The 17,211-nt window shown below is 28.1% G+C and overlaps 1 protein-coding gene across 1 annotated transcript; it reads left to right on the forward strand.

The window, feature by feature from the left end:
• The first annotated feature begins 13,455 nt into the window (after positions 1 to 13,455).
• Positions 13,456 to 15,207, forward strand: LOC110634251 (protein TIFY 10A). Its single transcript, XM_021783192.2, has 4 exons — positions 13,456 to 13,833; positions 13,948 to 14,137; positions 14,520 to 14,773; positions 14,898 to 15,207. The coding sequence occupies exons 1-4, from the start codon at positions 13,683 to 13,685 to the stop codon at positions 15,086 to 15,088; spliced, it is 786 nt and encodes a 261-aa protein (XP_021638884.2). The 5' UTR covers positions 13,456 to 13,682; the 3' UTR covers positions 15,089 to 15,207.
• The last annotated feature ends 2,004 nt before the right edge of the window (positions 15,208 to 17,211 follow it).

The following is a 17,211-nucleotide window of genomic DNA, read 5'->3' on the forward strand; positions in this document are numbered from 1 at the left end:
GCTCTCTTAGAAGCAGTTTTGCTGGCTAAGAACATTGGTGCTACGTCAGTCATCTTTGAATCAGACTCAACTTTGCTCATTTCAGCTTTATCTGATCCTTTATTCACAAATTGGCATATTCAAGCTTCAGTTGTAGCAATTAAAAATATCACCACTTGTTTTAGAGAAGTGCAATTCTCTTTTATTAAAAGGCAAGCAAATAGAGCAGCGGATTGTGTAGCAAAACTTTTGTTTAAGAATTCATTGCCTTGTAATTGGATTTGTAATTTGCCATCAGAATTATGCTCTATATTGTCTGCTGATGCCCTTGGGGCTAGTTAATGCAAAGGTTTGCTTTTCAAAAAAATTTATCCCAAAAAAAATTATAAAAGTCAATAATTTGTTCAAATAATAGGTGGAACGGCTTTTTGATCAATCACCATAATTTGATTCTGGTGATTAACATTTAGAAAATAATTTTAAATAATTAACTTAAGCATGGAAAGTGCATTTTAGACTTACTAAAAAGCATAAATTAATACCCAAATGAGAGCTACCTTTCCTTATCAATTAAGGTTTCACTCTAATATGTAATATTTCAGGATGATTTATTCTAAATGCATTAGGTTGATGGGAGAGAATGAGTTTTCGTTTGAAGAGAAGACTTAGTCTTAGTGTGCAAAACTTCACCAAAAATACTCTAATTGTATAATAATAATAATAATAATAATAATAATAATAATAATAATAATTAATTAATTGAAATACCTGTAAATATGATTTAGATGTCATAGTTATAAATAAAATTCTATCAAAAAAATTATAAATAAAAGAAAATTCAACAAATCAATTGATAGTCATGTATAAACTTCATATTCATTACTTACCTTAAATGAATTGAGTCGATGGGGAGAGCGTACCTTTAGAATTGTCTGAAGATGAAATTTGATTTTGGTGCATGAAAACTTGGCTGAAGATACTTTGATCGTAAATAACAAAAAATATATATATATAAACTAATTGAGATAACTATAAATTTGATTTTGATATTGTAATGTCCTGAAAATTTTTAAAATTTAATAAATTATATAAATAATTATTTTAATATTATTTTTATTTCTTTTAAATATATTTATAAAAATTGATTCAAAAACTTCAATTTTAAATTAAATGATTATTTTCTAAAGTTAAATGTTATATTCATAATTATTATTATTATCATAGTACTTATGTAGTTATTTTTATTAAAAAGAATGAATATTAGATATTGTGAATTATATTATTATTAGTGTTGTTTTATTTAAAATATTGTTTTAAGGGAATTTAAATAGGATGGACTTAATTGAAAAGTATTTTGAACTTGATTGTAAAATCATGAAAAGTTCAGGGATTAAAAAATAATTAAAAGTTAAAAAAAAACTTCGAATTTTGAAAACCAACAGCAGCCCCCTTCCCCCCCTCCCCCCATCCCCAAAAAAAAAAATCTCTCTCTGTTCCTCCCGCATCTCTCTCTCTCCGTTCACTGTCCTCCGGCTAGACCAAGTGGTGAATAATTGCCGATGAACCTTTAGTGACCATCAGCAGCACCGGCGCAAGCTCATTGGGTGGTGAACAACGACAGCCGGTGTGCCTTTCTGGGGAAACGAGCAAGGGAGAGTTGAACGGTTTTTCACCATTTTCTGTCAATTCTAACGTCAGATTGGAGCCAAACCACGGAAGTATGACTCCTCTTTGCTAGGCTACTAGATCCAACCAACCCCACTCCATATCGTCGCCAGAATTCGGCAAATCAAGGAGAGAGAAATAGAAACTTCTAGGGCCGATTTCGGCCAATCCAACGGTCAGATTAGTGATCCGAGACCACTTATGGATTTAGAGCAACAAAACCTTCGAAATGGGATCAACCTCGCTCCGATTGGACACCATTTGGAAAAGGCAATATCCCTTGGTGGACTTTTGAGTTTTTCAATACCCATAAATAAAATATAATTATATGATGATTATTAACAATTTATGGATTTTGTTTAGATGCAATCAGATTGGCTATAGCTCACGGGCACTCCGGATCGAGTTTTCATGCTGAGCCGACCACTTGACAGGCTGTCTTGGAAGGTAGTCATGTTTATAGTTGTTTCTAGCATTTTTAGACATTCCGGACATGTTCCAGATAGCAGAATTTGTAAAGGTAATCCCTAACTCAAATTGTGTGGTTTTTACCTCTAGCTAGTTAAGTTTGTAAAATATTCTTTGTTGAGTAAAATTAAGTAAAATGAATTTAGTTAATACAAGGATGAGGTAAAGGACATCCAAGAATATTTTTGTAATTTTTTAAATATTGAAAATAATTATTTGGATTTTAGAAAAGTTAGAGACCCAAGCTGGAATTTGGATTATTAAACTTAGGTTAGGTTCTTGTAGGTCCCGGATGGACTTGTATTGTTGTTATTGTAGGCCTGAGGCCTTGTGTGTTATTTTCTGCTGAGTTTTCTTGCAGGGGTTGGGTCTAGTTATAGGGGAGACTCTGTTGAAATTTCAACAAGACCTTAGGATTTATTCTTACTTCTGTAAATTAGATCAATTAGTTAATTCTATCAGTATTTTGATAGAGGTTAGTATATCTGTATAGAAGATTTGGCCAGCCATCTTCTCCTTCTAGCCGGACCCGCTACAGTCGAGTTAACTAGTTTGTGAGTTGGATATTAATTATTTTTATAATTTCAATATTATTTATAGTTTTGATATGCTCATACATTTTATAAATATATTTACATAGTTAAATAAATTAGGAGCATTCTTATTGTTGCATATTTAATTATTGTTAAATTACTCGTGTTTGCCACCTTGAGAACAATTTGGAGCTCTATATGTGTTATATATGGCATATGATTTATATGGATTGGATGGGTAGTCGGTTTGAGTTAGTCTCACTGAAATTTGGTCTTATAGATATGGAAAGTAGGGGTGAGGCACAACTTTGAGTTGATCTCGCAGGTTCCTACACTTGGATTTGAGCGAAAATCTGGCTTGAGTTGAGCTCGCTGATAGGGGTGTGCAAATGGTCGGTTCGGTTTCGAACCGAACCGAACTGATAAAATCGAAAATCGAAAATTGAAAATTTTAAAAACCGAACCGAACCGATTGATAAGAGAAAACCGAACCGAATCGAACCGATAAATTTCGGTTCGGTTCTGTTTTAAAACCGATCAAACCGAAATTTATAAAATTTCATATTTTTAACATTAAATCTAAATAATAAAAACATAAAAACAAAAAAAATTAGAAATCAAAACTCAAAAATCTTTAGGTTCGGTTCGGTTTTCTTTGATTTTGGTTCGGTTCGATTCGGTTCGATTCAATTTGATTCTATTTTTTTTATTTCCTATATATATTAATAATTTCGGTTCGGTTCGATTTTTTTGATTTTTTTATGAAAATAACCGAACCGAACCGATTAACCGAAATTATCAAAATTATAAACCGAACCGAACCGATTAAATTTTAAAACCGAACCGATTGAACCGAATTAATCGGTTCAGTTCGGTTTTTCGGTTTAAACCGAAAACTGCACACCCCTACTCGCTGATAGGATTTGGATTGAGGGAGCTATATAGAGGATCAAGTCCCATATATTATGCAATCATGTGATACACTGGATGCGTGAATAGTTTCAAATTATTTTCTCGTACAAGTATTAGATGAATTATTTATTTTATGTGTTGGATATCACACCTTACCCCTCTGTAAGGCATAACATGATCCCATAATATACCTAATGAATTACCGAACTTTACCTACCGATAACCCATTAAATACAATATAAGGGATTTTAAACAAATTAAATTCATTTTAAGATGTAAAGTGATGTTAAATCATTATTAAAAAGCCATTGATTGGAGTTTAGGTCACAAGTAGAATTTTGATTTATTCGACATATTGAAAATTTTATAAAAATTTCGACAGAGTGCCGACTGTAATTTGAGAAAATAATTCTTCAAAACTTGTTAAAAACACTCCCAATACTTTTCACAACCACAACTCCAGCAATTTTCAATACAATTCAACACATGTTCAATAAACCTAATTGTCATTTAATTTAATTAAATTTACATACAAAAGTCTCAAATGATAGAAAAGGAAAACCAAAAATATTATTAATACAACTTTAAGGTACAACTGCTCATAAAGTTCTACAATACATATTAACAAGTAATTTACACCAAAATAAATCTACAAGGGTATAAAATTTTATACTCTCACAAGATTCACAACAAGATCCCTTCACTGCAGCTAAAAGCAGCTCACTCTGCTGCCTTATCTTTCCCCCTGTCTGCGACAGTAAGAAAAAGCCATCTCTGAGTACTATACTTAGTGGTGCACAATAAAAAAAAAATTAAGTTGTTGAATATAAAAGCATACATCGATAAACAAATATTTAAACTCTTTCAAAATCACATTTCATGAAATTAATGTCAACTTTTATAATGCCATTTTATCAAAATAATTTATAAATCATAGTGTTACCAATTAATAACATAACTTAGGTCATGACACAAGATTTCCAATCAATGTCGTGTCGTACACCACGACAAAGTAAACTCAACCCCAGTAATCAAAATCAATGAGGGAGGTGGCTAGCTAGCTGTATGAGTACTCATCCAATCTCAACCTCAAACTAACAAGCCAAAGAGGGAGGAACATAGTCAATCTCAACCCCATAAATGGAGGAGAAACACAGTGATATTGCCATGTCAAGTGTGAATCCAAAACCAAATTCAAAATCATATTGCTCAAACATTTCATGCAAAGCTCTAAGCAATTTTTATTCTAAATTTTCATTTACAAAGTAGGCAACACAATATTTCTCAAAGCCATAATAAACACAAATTATTCACAATACATATTCAAATAAATTTTCAAGTAGGAAACAAGAAGTTAAAAATTATTGTGCGCAAACCTCGTATATTAGCTTTTCCTTAATTTGCTCCCGTCTATTTCCTTCTTCGGAAGGCTCCTTTCCCACTGAAACACAAAATTAAGGTGTTTGAAGATTTATTCAAATTATTTCTAACAATAAGTCCAACAATTGAATTTTTATATACTAATTTCACTTTTAAGGTTTCATAAGTCAAGTTCTTTATGTTTTTTTATTATGGTGATTACTATTTATTTGACTAATTAGATAAAATATTGACTTTTTCATACTTAATAGATATACTAATTCTAATTACACTCACATACCACATTTTGGGTTACAATTTTGTTGGCATTGATTGTCAATTAAAATTCAAAACTCCCTAAGAGAAATTCCAAAGTTTTAGTTTTAGTCACTTGGGTTTACTATTCCATTGGACCTATCTGCAGTGGAAATTTAGCCAATTTTTCTCCATCAAAGTTGTTCCTTAATGTATCTAGTTTAATTTCCCTTTTGAATTACTCCATTTGGAGTTTTGTAGCTTAAGTTATGTCATTTTTACCAAGGTTAATCGGATTTGTCAAAACCCAGAAATTCTGAGCAAATTTAGGTCTGGCAGATTTTGTGACCTAAGTTTGGTTGGCAATTTAACTAGGTTATAATCAGAATTTGGATTTGTATTCTTCATGAAAGTTGTTCTAATATGTTTAAGCTTTCCAATGGTATAAAAATCATGTCATTTAGACCTTTTTGCACCAAGTTATGACCATTTGAATATGTACTATTCATATAATCAGTTTTGTCCAATGGTAGGGTACCTAATCCGGATTTAACCAAATTTTACACCAATTTGTGGTCAGTTTTAAGGCAAGGTTTCTACATGAAAATTGTTGCTTTGAGTCTTAATTTTCATCTTTAATTGGCTTCACACTAATTGGAGCAATATAATTTCAGTTATAGCATTTGAGTGGGCAAGGGTCAAGCTGTCTAGATTTGGACATTACCATATTCACACTTCAATTCAATTCCATGCATTCAATCACACTTATAAGCACACCAATTGATCAATTTAAGTATCAATAATGTCAATTGGGCATCAATTCACCAAAATCCCCAAATTTCCCCAAATTTTTCAATTGTCAAGAATCCTAATTTCCAATTGCTTAATTCATGTAATTGCACTACACTAATCAAATCCAACACTTCATAACTATCATAAAATATGTTTAATACCATCAAACCCTAATCCTTCTCAAGGTGGCCTAATTCCATACAACATTCTTCATGCATGATTTTTCACTTTTCCAAGAAATTTTCACTAACATAACACCATTTCCATAAGCATAAACCATTTTAAATAAGAAGAGAGAGAATTACTTGAATTGACTAATTTCAAAGCTTCAATTTCTTCAAGTTTTCCCCTTCCTCTTACTTCCAATCTCACTACTAAGACTTAAAATAAATTTTTCTCTCAAGAAGCTATGGAAATTATAGGGAAATTTTGATGATTTTAGAGCTTGAAGTGCTCTTTAATGGAGGAAAGAAGAGAGGAAAGAGAGAGAGAGAGAGAGAGAGAGAGAGAGAGAGAGAGGCCAGCCCTTAGGAAGGAAGAAGATGATTTTTGGTCCTTTTAAAATTTTGTCTTATTTTCTCTTATAATTATTCCCCAAATTTTCAATAATTAAAATTATAAATTTATGAGGTCATGCATGATGTCATAAAACTTTTAATTTTTGAATTTCTTTTCTTTTGTTTCCTTTTCTTCCATTCACCTCTTCAATTTAAATCTATTTTTCATAATTTTAATTTCCTACATTTTAATGGACATTTAGGCCAAGAGTCATCTCTAAGGATGAATTGACCATATTGCCCTTTATCGGTCTAATTCGTTTTTCCAATAACACTAGATTGCTTTCTGAACTCTGATTCAATTATTTGAACTGGTTCTTGATTACTTGCTATGGTTTTCACATTTCCACTAACTTCGCAATTATCCCTAGGCCTGAGGTGTCACAGGATCCCACACGAAATTAGGGCAGCAACTGAGTTCGTAGCCACTTCCCATTTTGGTCACCCATCACCGAGACATCGGCTCATTTAACTGATCATACTTTATTTTTCTTATTTCCATTTTACTTTCATATAATTTTTATTAATTTTTATTTATGGCTTTTTTTTAGATGATTTAAACAAAATTCTAGATATTCTGACTGTCCGGACAGAAATTAGTCACGGGAACAGTAGAATGTATAGACTACTTAATATAGGGGTGTTACATTGGATGTGCATTTTATGGTAGCATTGCATTAGTTTTAGGTAATTGTAGAAATTGCATTTGTAATTAACATCAAACTCACTGAGTCGAATACTAACTCTTGTTTAATAATTTCTTTTTCAAGTTGCAGGAGTAATTTTCTTCAGAGTATAACCTGTATTTTTCTTACAAGGTACAATACTGTTAATTAAAATTTTTTATTTATTTATTAGTTTATTTAATTATTTATTTTATTCTTAAAACTTTGCTACGACACTATTTTATAAATATATGATATTAACTAATGGTATTATATGATCTATACATGTTGGGTATCAGGGTTGAGCTAGACTCTCTTAGTTATGAATTTCATAAGTTATTGAGTTGAGTTGCCTAATTTTGATTTATGATATTTTATTTTTATTCTAGATGTTGGGCATTAAATTTAGGGTTAGTTATGGGTTTGAGAGCAATAAGGCTTATTAAGGATATCGAAGATTTTATGCTGGCCCAAATCCTAGTATCAATCCAGCTTATAAAGTTAGGTCGTGGCAAATAATATATATATATATATATCAAAAAGTTATAAATAAAAGAAAAATAAATTGATAGTCATATATAACCTTCATATTCATATATAAACATCTTAAAAATACTGTGATTTCATTTATTTCTCTTAATAATGCTCGATAATTAATACCATCTACCATGGATTTGACAATTTGCACAAGTGGCGAGCCAAGGTAGGTGTCTCAGCGAAGGCGATGCAAGGAAGGACTACAATCACCTAGACATTTTCTTCTTTGATAGGTGTGGAATTTTGAGAATCAATTGGGAGGTAGGCAATTAGAAATTTCCCCAACACATGCAGCAGGGAGTCCAAGACATGACCAAGACCCACAATCATGTCAACTTTGGACACCCAACATCCACGTTTTCTGCAATAACTTGGGAAATAAACTATCCCCAAATAAAGAAAAGGAAGGCTCAAGAAGAGAGAAATTAAGCACATTATGGGGTAAATACCATGTATATTAATATTGCCATTGATAACTGTTAAGAGTCTGAAATTCAAATAAAGATTGTTTACCTCTGGGGAAGTTCTCAGTTTTGTTAGCAGCCATACATATGCTAGATGTGGGAGGTTTGACTCAACTCCTTAATATAATTTAAGTGTTTAATTAAAAATTATTTATAATCCATTTGAATTTTCATAAGCCTTTCAATGATTTGATTATAATATATTCAATTCAAAATTAATCGATTTAATTTGATCTAATAATTCATACTTTGACTTGAGATTTGTTTTTAAAAAAAAAAAATTTAATTACTTAAAACGACTTATAAATTGAGTAAATTTTAATTTGAAATTCTTAATTTATATAATAATGTGTGATTATTCATGATCATTTTGTTTGATTTGTTGGATGATCATCGACATAATTATAAAATAAGAAGAATGAATCAACCAAATCATCTTATTTGGAGTATTCAATCATAAAATATTTTTTGACAGTGGAAAATAAATTATTATTTTTGAGGGAAATGACCCCTCTTAAAAAAAAAAAAAAACACACAATGGTCACTAATAAATTATTTTTTAAATATTATTTATCACGTCTAAATAATAATAATAATAATAATAATAATAATAATAATAATAATAATAATAATTATTATTATTATTATTATTATTATTATTACAGAAATCATGGAAGACCAAAATAATCCAAAGTGTTTGGCTTATAAAAAAAATTACAAATGGAAATAATAATTACAAATAAAATAGCCTCAATTTGAATGTTTATGATTGGGGGATCGACGGTCCTAAGGGCAACATTTTAAAAGGGTAACAAAAGTCATATGGTCAATCTGACAGCTTTGAAATTCTGGAATGAATAGTCTTTAATATTTTTTTTTTAAATAAGTTTCGTTGAACAGAAGTAGACTGTAAATATATACCATTATAATTTTATATAAAAAAATTTAAAATAAATTATTTATATAAAATATAATAATAATTATATTAATTTAAAATTTTTGATTTTATTGATAAAATATTTAAATTAATCATTTGATTAGAATATACTCCATTTGATAATAATTTATTATTATCTAACTTTATGGTGTGAGTTAAATTTAAAAATTATTAAATTTAAATATCCTAATAAAATTTTTTTTTTTATGATTATACTCTTATTTAAATAATAAAATAAAATATCAAATAACTTCATAATAAAAAAAATTATTATAATAGAAAAAATAATAAATCCTCACAAAGGTGAAATCTGATATTTTTATAGAAAAAAAGATAATAAATTCTCTTAAAAAAGAGATAAAATAATAGATTGGGAAATTATTTAAAAAAATAAAAATTATTAAAAAAATATAAAATAAATATTAAAAACACAAAAAAAAAAACAACTGATAAAAATTCTCATTAGTGATTATTTCAAAAAGCCCAGAGAGGAGAGAGAAATTAGAGAGGCCAGAAGATGAATTAGATAATTTTTCTTAATTTATTATCAATCAAGTAAAAATAAAACTTCAAAATCAAGAATCAACCATACAATTTATTTAATTAAATGTGGGTGTCTTATTGAAGGTGGTGATGGCTTGTCAAGTTGAAAATTTTCCCTTTATTTTTTTCTGCTTGAAAATTTTCCTATTTGATGGGATAAGGGCCATGGAGTTGATATGGTAGTTGGTTGCCTGCAAGGCAGGCAATAGAAATTTATAGAACTCTATATTATATTTAATTTTTATTTATAAAGTTTTACTAATTTTATAAAATTTGATAAACATTTCCATTTTTATAAACTTATTGACACGAAATTCATTTATTTTAAATAAATTATATGTACGACTCATTGACTCTAGTTTTTTTTTAATTATATTTTTCAATTTCATATTTTTATTTGAATATGACATAATTTTTAAATATAAAATTTTTGTAAATAAATTTTAATTAAATGATATTATTATTCCCACTTGGCCGTTGCATTGGACTTGGAATCACAATAAGGCACCAATAAAAATATTTATAGGTAAAGCGTGCCTAGAAGAATCATTTTTTCCTTCTGTCAAATTGCAAAGTGTAGCAATCAATAATGGCATCAAACTTCCCCACGTTTTTTATGTGGCTGGTTCATATTTGTATTGTCCAACCTAATTATTCAAAGCTTTTGTAACAGAAGGAAATAAATTATAATCAAACACCCATCTCATCTCTCACTTCATTGGAAGTAATTTAAAATTTATTTAAATTTAAATACATTAAATTAATATAAAATTATTTTATTGTTTGATTGCAATAAAAAAATTGAAATTTTTTTGGTTAAAAAAAAAGGGTTAGGGTACATTATTAGACAATATTATTTTTGATATGGAGTGTGCAAATATTAATTTGTTTATGGGAATTTTATTTAAAATTTTGTTTTATTAGGTACAAGTTCATGGCAAATGTCAGCCACACCCCCAATGAAGAAAACCACTGAATTTATGTGGGTCAATAAGATTTATTTAGGGGAGAAGAAAATGATTTATTGTTATATTTATTTAATTTATATTTAATATATTATTTATAATTACAGGATATATTTAATATAAATTTAATTTTATATAAAAATAAAAAATTAAATATTTATATTAAAATTTAATATTTTAATTTTAATATAAATATTTAATCTAATAATTATTAAATTTATTTTCATATGAATTCAAATTTTACAAGGTTATAACCATAACTATAATACACAAACTCATTCATTTCTGTAATTAATAAGAGTTGTTAATTGTAGTTTTCAATCAATCTTTAGCTATGCTTTTCTTTCTTGGTTTCCTAGTCTTGGCACATGGGTTGAATGTTTGAAAATAAAAAAAGGGCACCGTTTTAATAGAGGGAAAGTATAATAAAAATAATAATAATAACGAGAAAACCATTTTGGATTTATTTCCAAAATTTAATTGTTCTGTCGATTTGGTGTAAAATCAATGAACATGGAAATCATGAGAGTGACTTATCTAGAAGGAATACAAAATTGACGAGAAAAAAAAAAAGTTATTGTGTTAGTAGACTAGTGATTAATTTATAACCAAAAAAAAATTATATTTTACCTTTTTTAATAATTTTAATAAATAAAATTATATTTTTTAAATTAAAATTATATTATATTTATAATTAAATCATAAAAAAGTACATTTACAATTAAAATTTTAATATTTTCAAAAGCGTAGTTCAATTCTTTTAACTACTCGGATTATCATATCATGTTACTTATGAAAATAAAATTTGATAACAAACTACTCATAATTAATTAAAATAAATTCTTAATAATGATAAAATTTTATTTTTTTTATTGTTAATATTCATATTCAAATAATAATTAAATGGGTTCAAGTACTCTTTTATCAGGGTCCATTAATTGGAAAATTGTTTAAAAATTTAATTAGGATTAATCTTTTCTTTTTATTATTATATTCCGTTAATTGAAATGTGAAATTTAAAATTCTTTTTGTTCTTGTTACCACTATCTTTTTAGTAGTGAGTGGAGCCACGTTTGCCAATCATATTTCACCGGCGCACATTAGCATCGGTCACTAATTGTGTAGGCGTTGTCGACACGAACTCGTAGTCGAAGCCCACAGAATGTTGACACGTGTTATAGAAAGTACCACGTAGAATTGTTTATCACGTGCTCTAATAAATTAAGTTGCTTATATTAAATAAGCCTATAATAATGGATGGCCATAAAAATAAAATGGCGTCAAGCGGAATATATTGGATGCTAGGTGGGTCCCACGTGCCTGTCGGCCTTCTGTCCCTGCACATTTTTAAATGGGTGTGAATTCGTATAAAAATAATTAAATTAAAATTTATATATAAATTCATATATTTTAGATATATATTTTAATTAATTTTATATAAATTTTCATATAAATATATAATCTAATTTATTTATATATATATATTTTTAAATATATTAATTAGAAATTATTAAAAATAATTTAAAATAAAATTTTGATAAATTTTAATAAAAATATTAAAATAATTTTTATAAACTATTTTTTAATAACATTTAAAATATTTTTTTTCTTAAAAAATAATTTTGATCCTCTAATTTTAATATCAAAGAGACTTTAATATTTAATGATAACATAAAAATAATAAAATATTTTTTTATACTATTTTTTTGATGGTATTTAAAATAAAGTTTCTATAAAAAAACACTTTTTAACCCTTAATTCACAACAAGCTTTCTTTATAATTACAACTCCACTCTCACAATATTTCATTGAACTGTTATTTTATTGTTAGGTACACTTGATATATATATTATTTTTTATAATCATATTAAGCTTATTTTTTATATTATAAAATGAGAAGATTATAAAATATTTTTTTGTGCATATAAAAATAGTATTTTCACACAAAAATATGAGACATTTTTATAATATTTAGAATATATCTCATTTGATTGTAAGAGATAGTATACGTGCGCCTAATAATCTCTCTATAAGATGACTTGCTTTTTTTATAGGGAAGGGATTACTACTTTTATGTGTATTAATAGTATTCTATAATCTTCCACTTTATTATCATTTGAGGAGTTATTGGTGCAATGAGAGTTTAAACATATAGGATTCACTTTCTACAGTTCAAGTGAAGACTATTTTTATTTTCTACAATAGTGCCCCCCATACATTTTAGAATTTTTCTTGCTATGTATGACTATGAAAAATAAAATAGTGTACAATTTTTATTAACTCAATTTCATATGAAAATGAGTTTATCAACAATTAAATTAAATTTTTATATCTAGATTCATATATTATATATATATATATACTTTAATTAATTATATACACATAATAATATGAATATTTAATTTAATAGTTATTAAACTCGTTCTCATATGAATTCAAACTTATATTAGATACATTAAATTCATTTTAAAATGAAATCGAACTTAGATTAATTATACATGTAAAAATAAAAAATTATTATTTAGATCTAATCACATATAAAATTGATAAAATAGAATTAGATAAAATTTTCTCCAACGAAAATATATACATTTATGGGCCTACCAAGGAAGGCTAATATTGTAATTCAGTGTAAATACAAGAGCAATTTCACGGAAAGTTCTCGCTGTCCTTCCACCTTGAGTCCTTGACCTGTTCCTCAACGAAACCTTACCCTGATTTTCTCATCTTCAACTTTTTTTTTTGAAATGCAAATAAACGTGCTTTAAAAAGAAAAAAAAAAGATTTTAAATAATAATAATAATACAAAGGCAAAGAAAATCACTAGTCTGATACAGCTCATGGACTAATCAGCTTCAAAGAAAGAACCCCAACTCCTTATTTATGTTCTTCCCCATCCTACCTCCTTCCACCCAGCAGCCACCATACGTTTCATCATTTCCATCAAGAAGAAAACTTCTCAAAATTCAAACACTTTGATCCTCAAGAAAACGTACTTCTCAATACTCTGAAGAGTTGTGAGGTTTTTGTGTTCAGAACTTTTTGAGTCTCATGGCAAACTTGGTTCACAAATCCGGTAAGGCAGCATCGCCTGAGAAATCAAACTTTGCTCAGACATGCAATCTTTTGAGCCAGTATTTGAAGGAAAGAGGAAGCTTTGGAGATCTTAGCCTCGGAATAAATGGAAATCTTGAAGCTAAAGGTATGCCATTTCTTTAAATATTCCTTTCCTGCTTAATTGTACATTATTTTCTTCATTTCTAGTCTTGTGTTTATAGATTTTCTGGGCTTCTCATGCTCTGGAATAATGTTTCAGGTCCTGAAGCATCTAGGCCACCTGCAACAACACTGAATCTTTTGTCAAATATTGAAAATTCAGCGGAGACTTCAAGAAAAAACTCTGTGCCTGCTCCAAACATAAAACCCATGGATTTCTTCCCTCAATTTGCGGGTTTTGCTTCTCGAAATCCCATCGAAGACTCCACTGCTAAACCTGCAGGTTTGAGGTATGTAGCTCTCTTCTTTTCTATAATTTTTTCAATAATAATTTTTACGAGCTTAAGAAAAAGATAGTCTTGTATATCTATTTAATTCTTCATGCACCAATAATTTTTTTTTCCCAAGGGGTTGTTTAATTTCTTGTTGTTTGTAATGGGTGAAAATTACTTAAAAACACCCTTCTATTGGTATATACTGTATGAATGCTTTAACCTAATGGGTATGGTACAGAAATAAAATACATGCACGTGCTATTATATAACATCTCCAGGTACTAATTTTAAAGTACATTATATATTCTTGGATCCGAAAAAATAATAAAGAACAGTATAAAATAGGAGCCAGGAAACCTACAGTACTGAATCTTGATTTTTATTTTCATGGTATCAGGAAATCTTCCAGAGCAGTAGATCCTGGAACTGCCCAACTGACCATATTTTACGCGGGCCAGGTGATAGTTTATGATGATTTTCCAGCTGATAAGGCTAAGGAGATCATGGCTTTAGCAAGCAAAGGAATCTCTAATGCTCAAACTGGCTTTACTGCTTCTACTTCTGCCATGTATAAAGTTAATCCGACCATTGCTATTGCTTCCAACAATGCTCCAGAAGGACTTCGGTTGCATCCTCAAGTTAATGGTTCAGGTAGATATTTATCTTGAAATTCAAACTCGATATTTTGAAAATGATTAAGTTAAAATTAATTAATGTTTTGTTAAATTACATTAAATATTTTCCTTACATATTTTTTGTTCTTGTGTTGTTGCAGATATGCCAATTGTTGGCAAAGCATCACTTCATCGGTTCTTTGAGAAGAGGAAAGAAAGGGTAGCATCAAAAGCACCATATCAACTAAACAACCCATCATCACTTGCTAGGCCTAGACCCAGTAAAGAAAGCAATCACTTGATTGTTGACCTAGAAGCTCAATCATCGAAACAGCTTGAGCTTAAGTTATAGTTTGATCACTTGTTCATGATCACCATAATCTCAAGCAACGTACGATAATGTAGTGTACTTTTTAAAATCCTAACTATTATTGTTATTGTTTTTTTTAATATATACTAATTTTACTCGTACAGAGTTTTGTAAAGTATATAACTTCTTGCTTTTACGTGATCCATATACTGAAGATTTTCATGATGATTTTTAATTATCTGAATCATTTTGTTGTATATGTGTGTGTTCGATTTGATTAGTATTACAATCAAATTATAAATTGATTATACATGTTTTTTCAATTATTTATTAATATATAGAAATAAAAGTGTAATTATAAACAAATTCGGTTTGATTCACGGACTACATCATTCGAGTGTTATAATATTTAAGCTTGACTTATAAAATTACTCGAACTTTAAATATAGTTTAATTTATTTATAATTTTTTTTTATTTATTAGACTCATTAAAATTTAGATTTCAACTATTATTGAATTGAAATGATCGTTTCTAATATATAATTTTACTAAGAAAAAGATCCAATATGTTGATCAATCAAATCAATAGTTCATATTTAAAATTTGATCAAACAACAATGAACCTGTGTAGGCTAGAGAATAGCTCGTGTCATGTTTAAATGGTGTATATTCAAATGGTCATCATCATTATTGCCTCTCAAAGGGCAAATCATTCTTCTTTGTTGATCCAGTTTACTTGTATCTATGCTTCCTGATCCAACCAATGACTTGAAAAACTTGAACGGTGCAAAGTCTATAATTAGAATTATTGTTGATTTTCTTAAATATATTAATTAAAAAATATTAAATATTAAATTTAATTTTTTTTTAATCATAAAAATATTAAAATAACAAATTATTTTTTAAAATGGTTTTTTTTTTAATCTAAAATTTAATATCAAGCAGCTCCTAAGTATGTTTCCTCAACCCCAGGAGTTGCAATTGGCAAGGAATGGGAAATGAAGCCCATTGCTTGGCACTGTGCTCATTTGAGCCCTTCATCTTTGCAGACATTTACTGGTGTTCATCCAGCCCTTAACAATGGATTCTACTGAAATTTTAGGCCCAAACAAAAAAAGGGTTTTGAGTCTAAACTTTTATAGAGAAAATAAACTAAGCTTAATTCTATTTTAAGAATTAACTCATTTAGCTAAGATTTATCTCAAATTAATATAAGACAATAATTTTAATTCAATTCGATTATAATTATATTTCAGAAATCTTAATCTAATATAATACAATCAAAGTTTTATTAATATAATTCAATAAATTATTATTGAATTTTATTAAATTTTAATAAAAAAAAATTTGATAACAAACGTAACATTATATCATTGTTTTGAATTAAAAAAAAAAAATTGTGAGAAAAGTTGGGCTCAGCTTGATTGCTTTGAGATCGCTAAGCCCAAAAACGAGTTGCCTTATTGCTCAGGCCTCGGACAACGTCACAAGTAAATCCCCAGCGGATTAAAATTAGAATTTGCAAAATTAATTTGATATTTTATACTTATGGAAGTAATTCACAGATTACTTCAAATTAGGCACAGAGTATTTTGATTTTATAATCTGAGAATTATAATTATATCCATTTTAGGATATATAATTAATAAAAATTACAATTTAATTTCTATAATTTTAAAAAACAAATTAAATAAATTAATATTTAAAATATGTTTTTATTAACAAAATAGCTGTGAACTATTATGTTGAAATCTATCATTAGTCAATCATATTTCCTAGCAAATAACTCAAATTTAAAGATTAAAGAGCCATAAATATTTTTCAAAAAAAAAAAAAGAGCCATAAATATTAAAATTATATTAAAAATTGATGATTATTTTATTAATATAAATATTATCTAAAAATAATTTATTTTTTTTTTTAATTATGCCCCACAAAAAGTTTAAGCGCCTTCTTATTCACCCAATAACATCTCGCCACGTCTTGACCGCCGCAAGCTCATGCTTTTCCGATATGAGTATAACCACAAGTAATCTCCGTGCACAAATCATATTGAAACATTTCACCATGTCATTGGATGCTTCATTAAATTTTCACAGAACCGCAGTGACATTATCATCCTCATATAGGAATAAAAATTCCAAGTATAAATACTTTACTTGGAG

Source organism: Hevea brasiliensis, chromosome 1, assembly GCF_030052815.1.
Source record: "Hevea brasiliensis isolate MT/VB/25A 57/8 chromosome 1, ASM3005281v1, whole genome shotgun sequence".
NCBI classification, from domain to species: Eukaryota; Viridiplantae; Streptophyta; class Magnoliopsida; order Malpighiales; family Euphorbiaceae; genus Hevea; species Hevea brasiliensis.

What these genes read in the sequence shown, in the direction of transcription:
- LOC110634251 (XM_021783192.2), top strand. Translation starts at nt 13,683, where the DNA reads ATGGCAAACTTGGTTCACAAATCCGGTAAGGCAGCATCGCCTGAGAAA. An exon ending in TGGAAATCTTGAAGCTAAAG is followed by an intron (nt 13,834 to 13,947) that starts GTATGCCATTTC and finishes ATAATGTTTCAG; the next exon opens with GTCCTGAAGCATCTAGGCCA. An exon ending in TCCTCAAGTTAATGGTTCAG is followed by an intron (nt 14,774 to 14,897) that starts GTAGATATTTAT and finishes GTGTTGTTGCAG; the next exon opens with ATATGCCAATTGTTGGCAAA.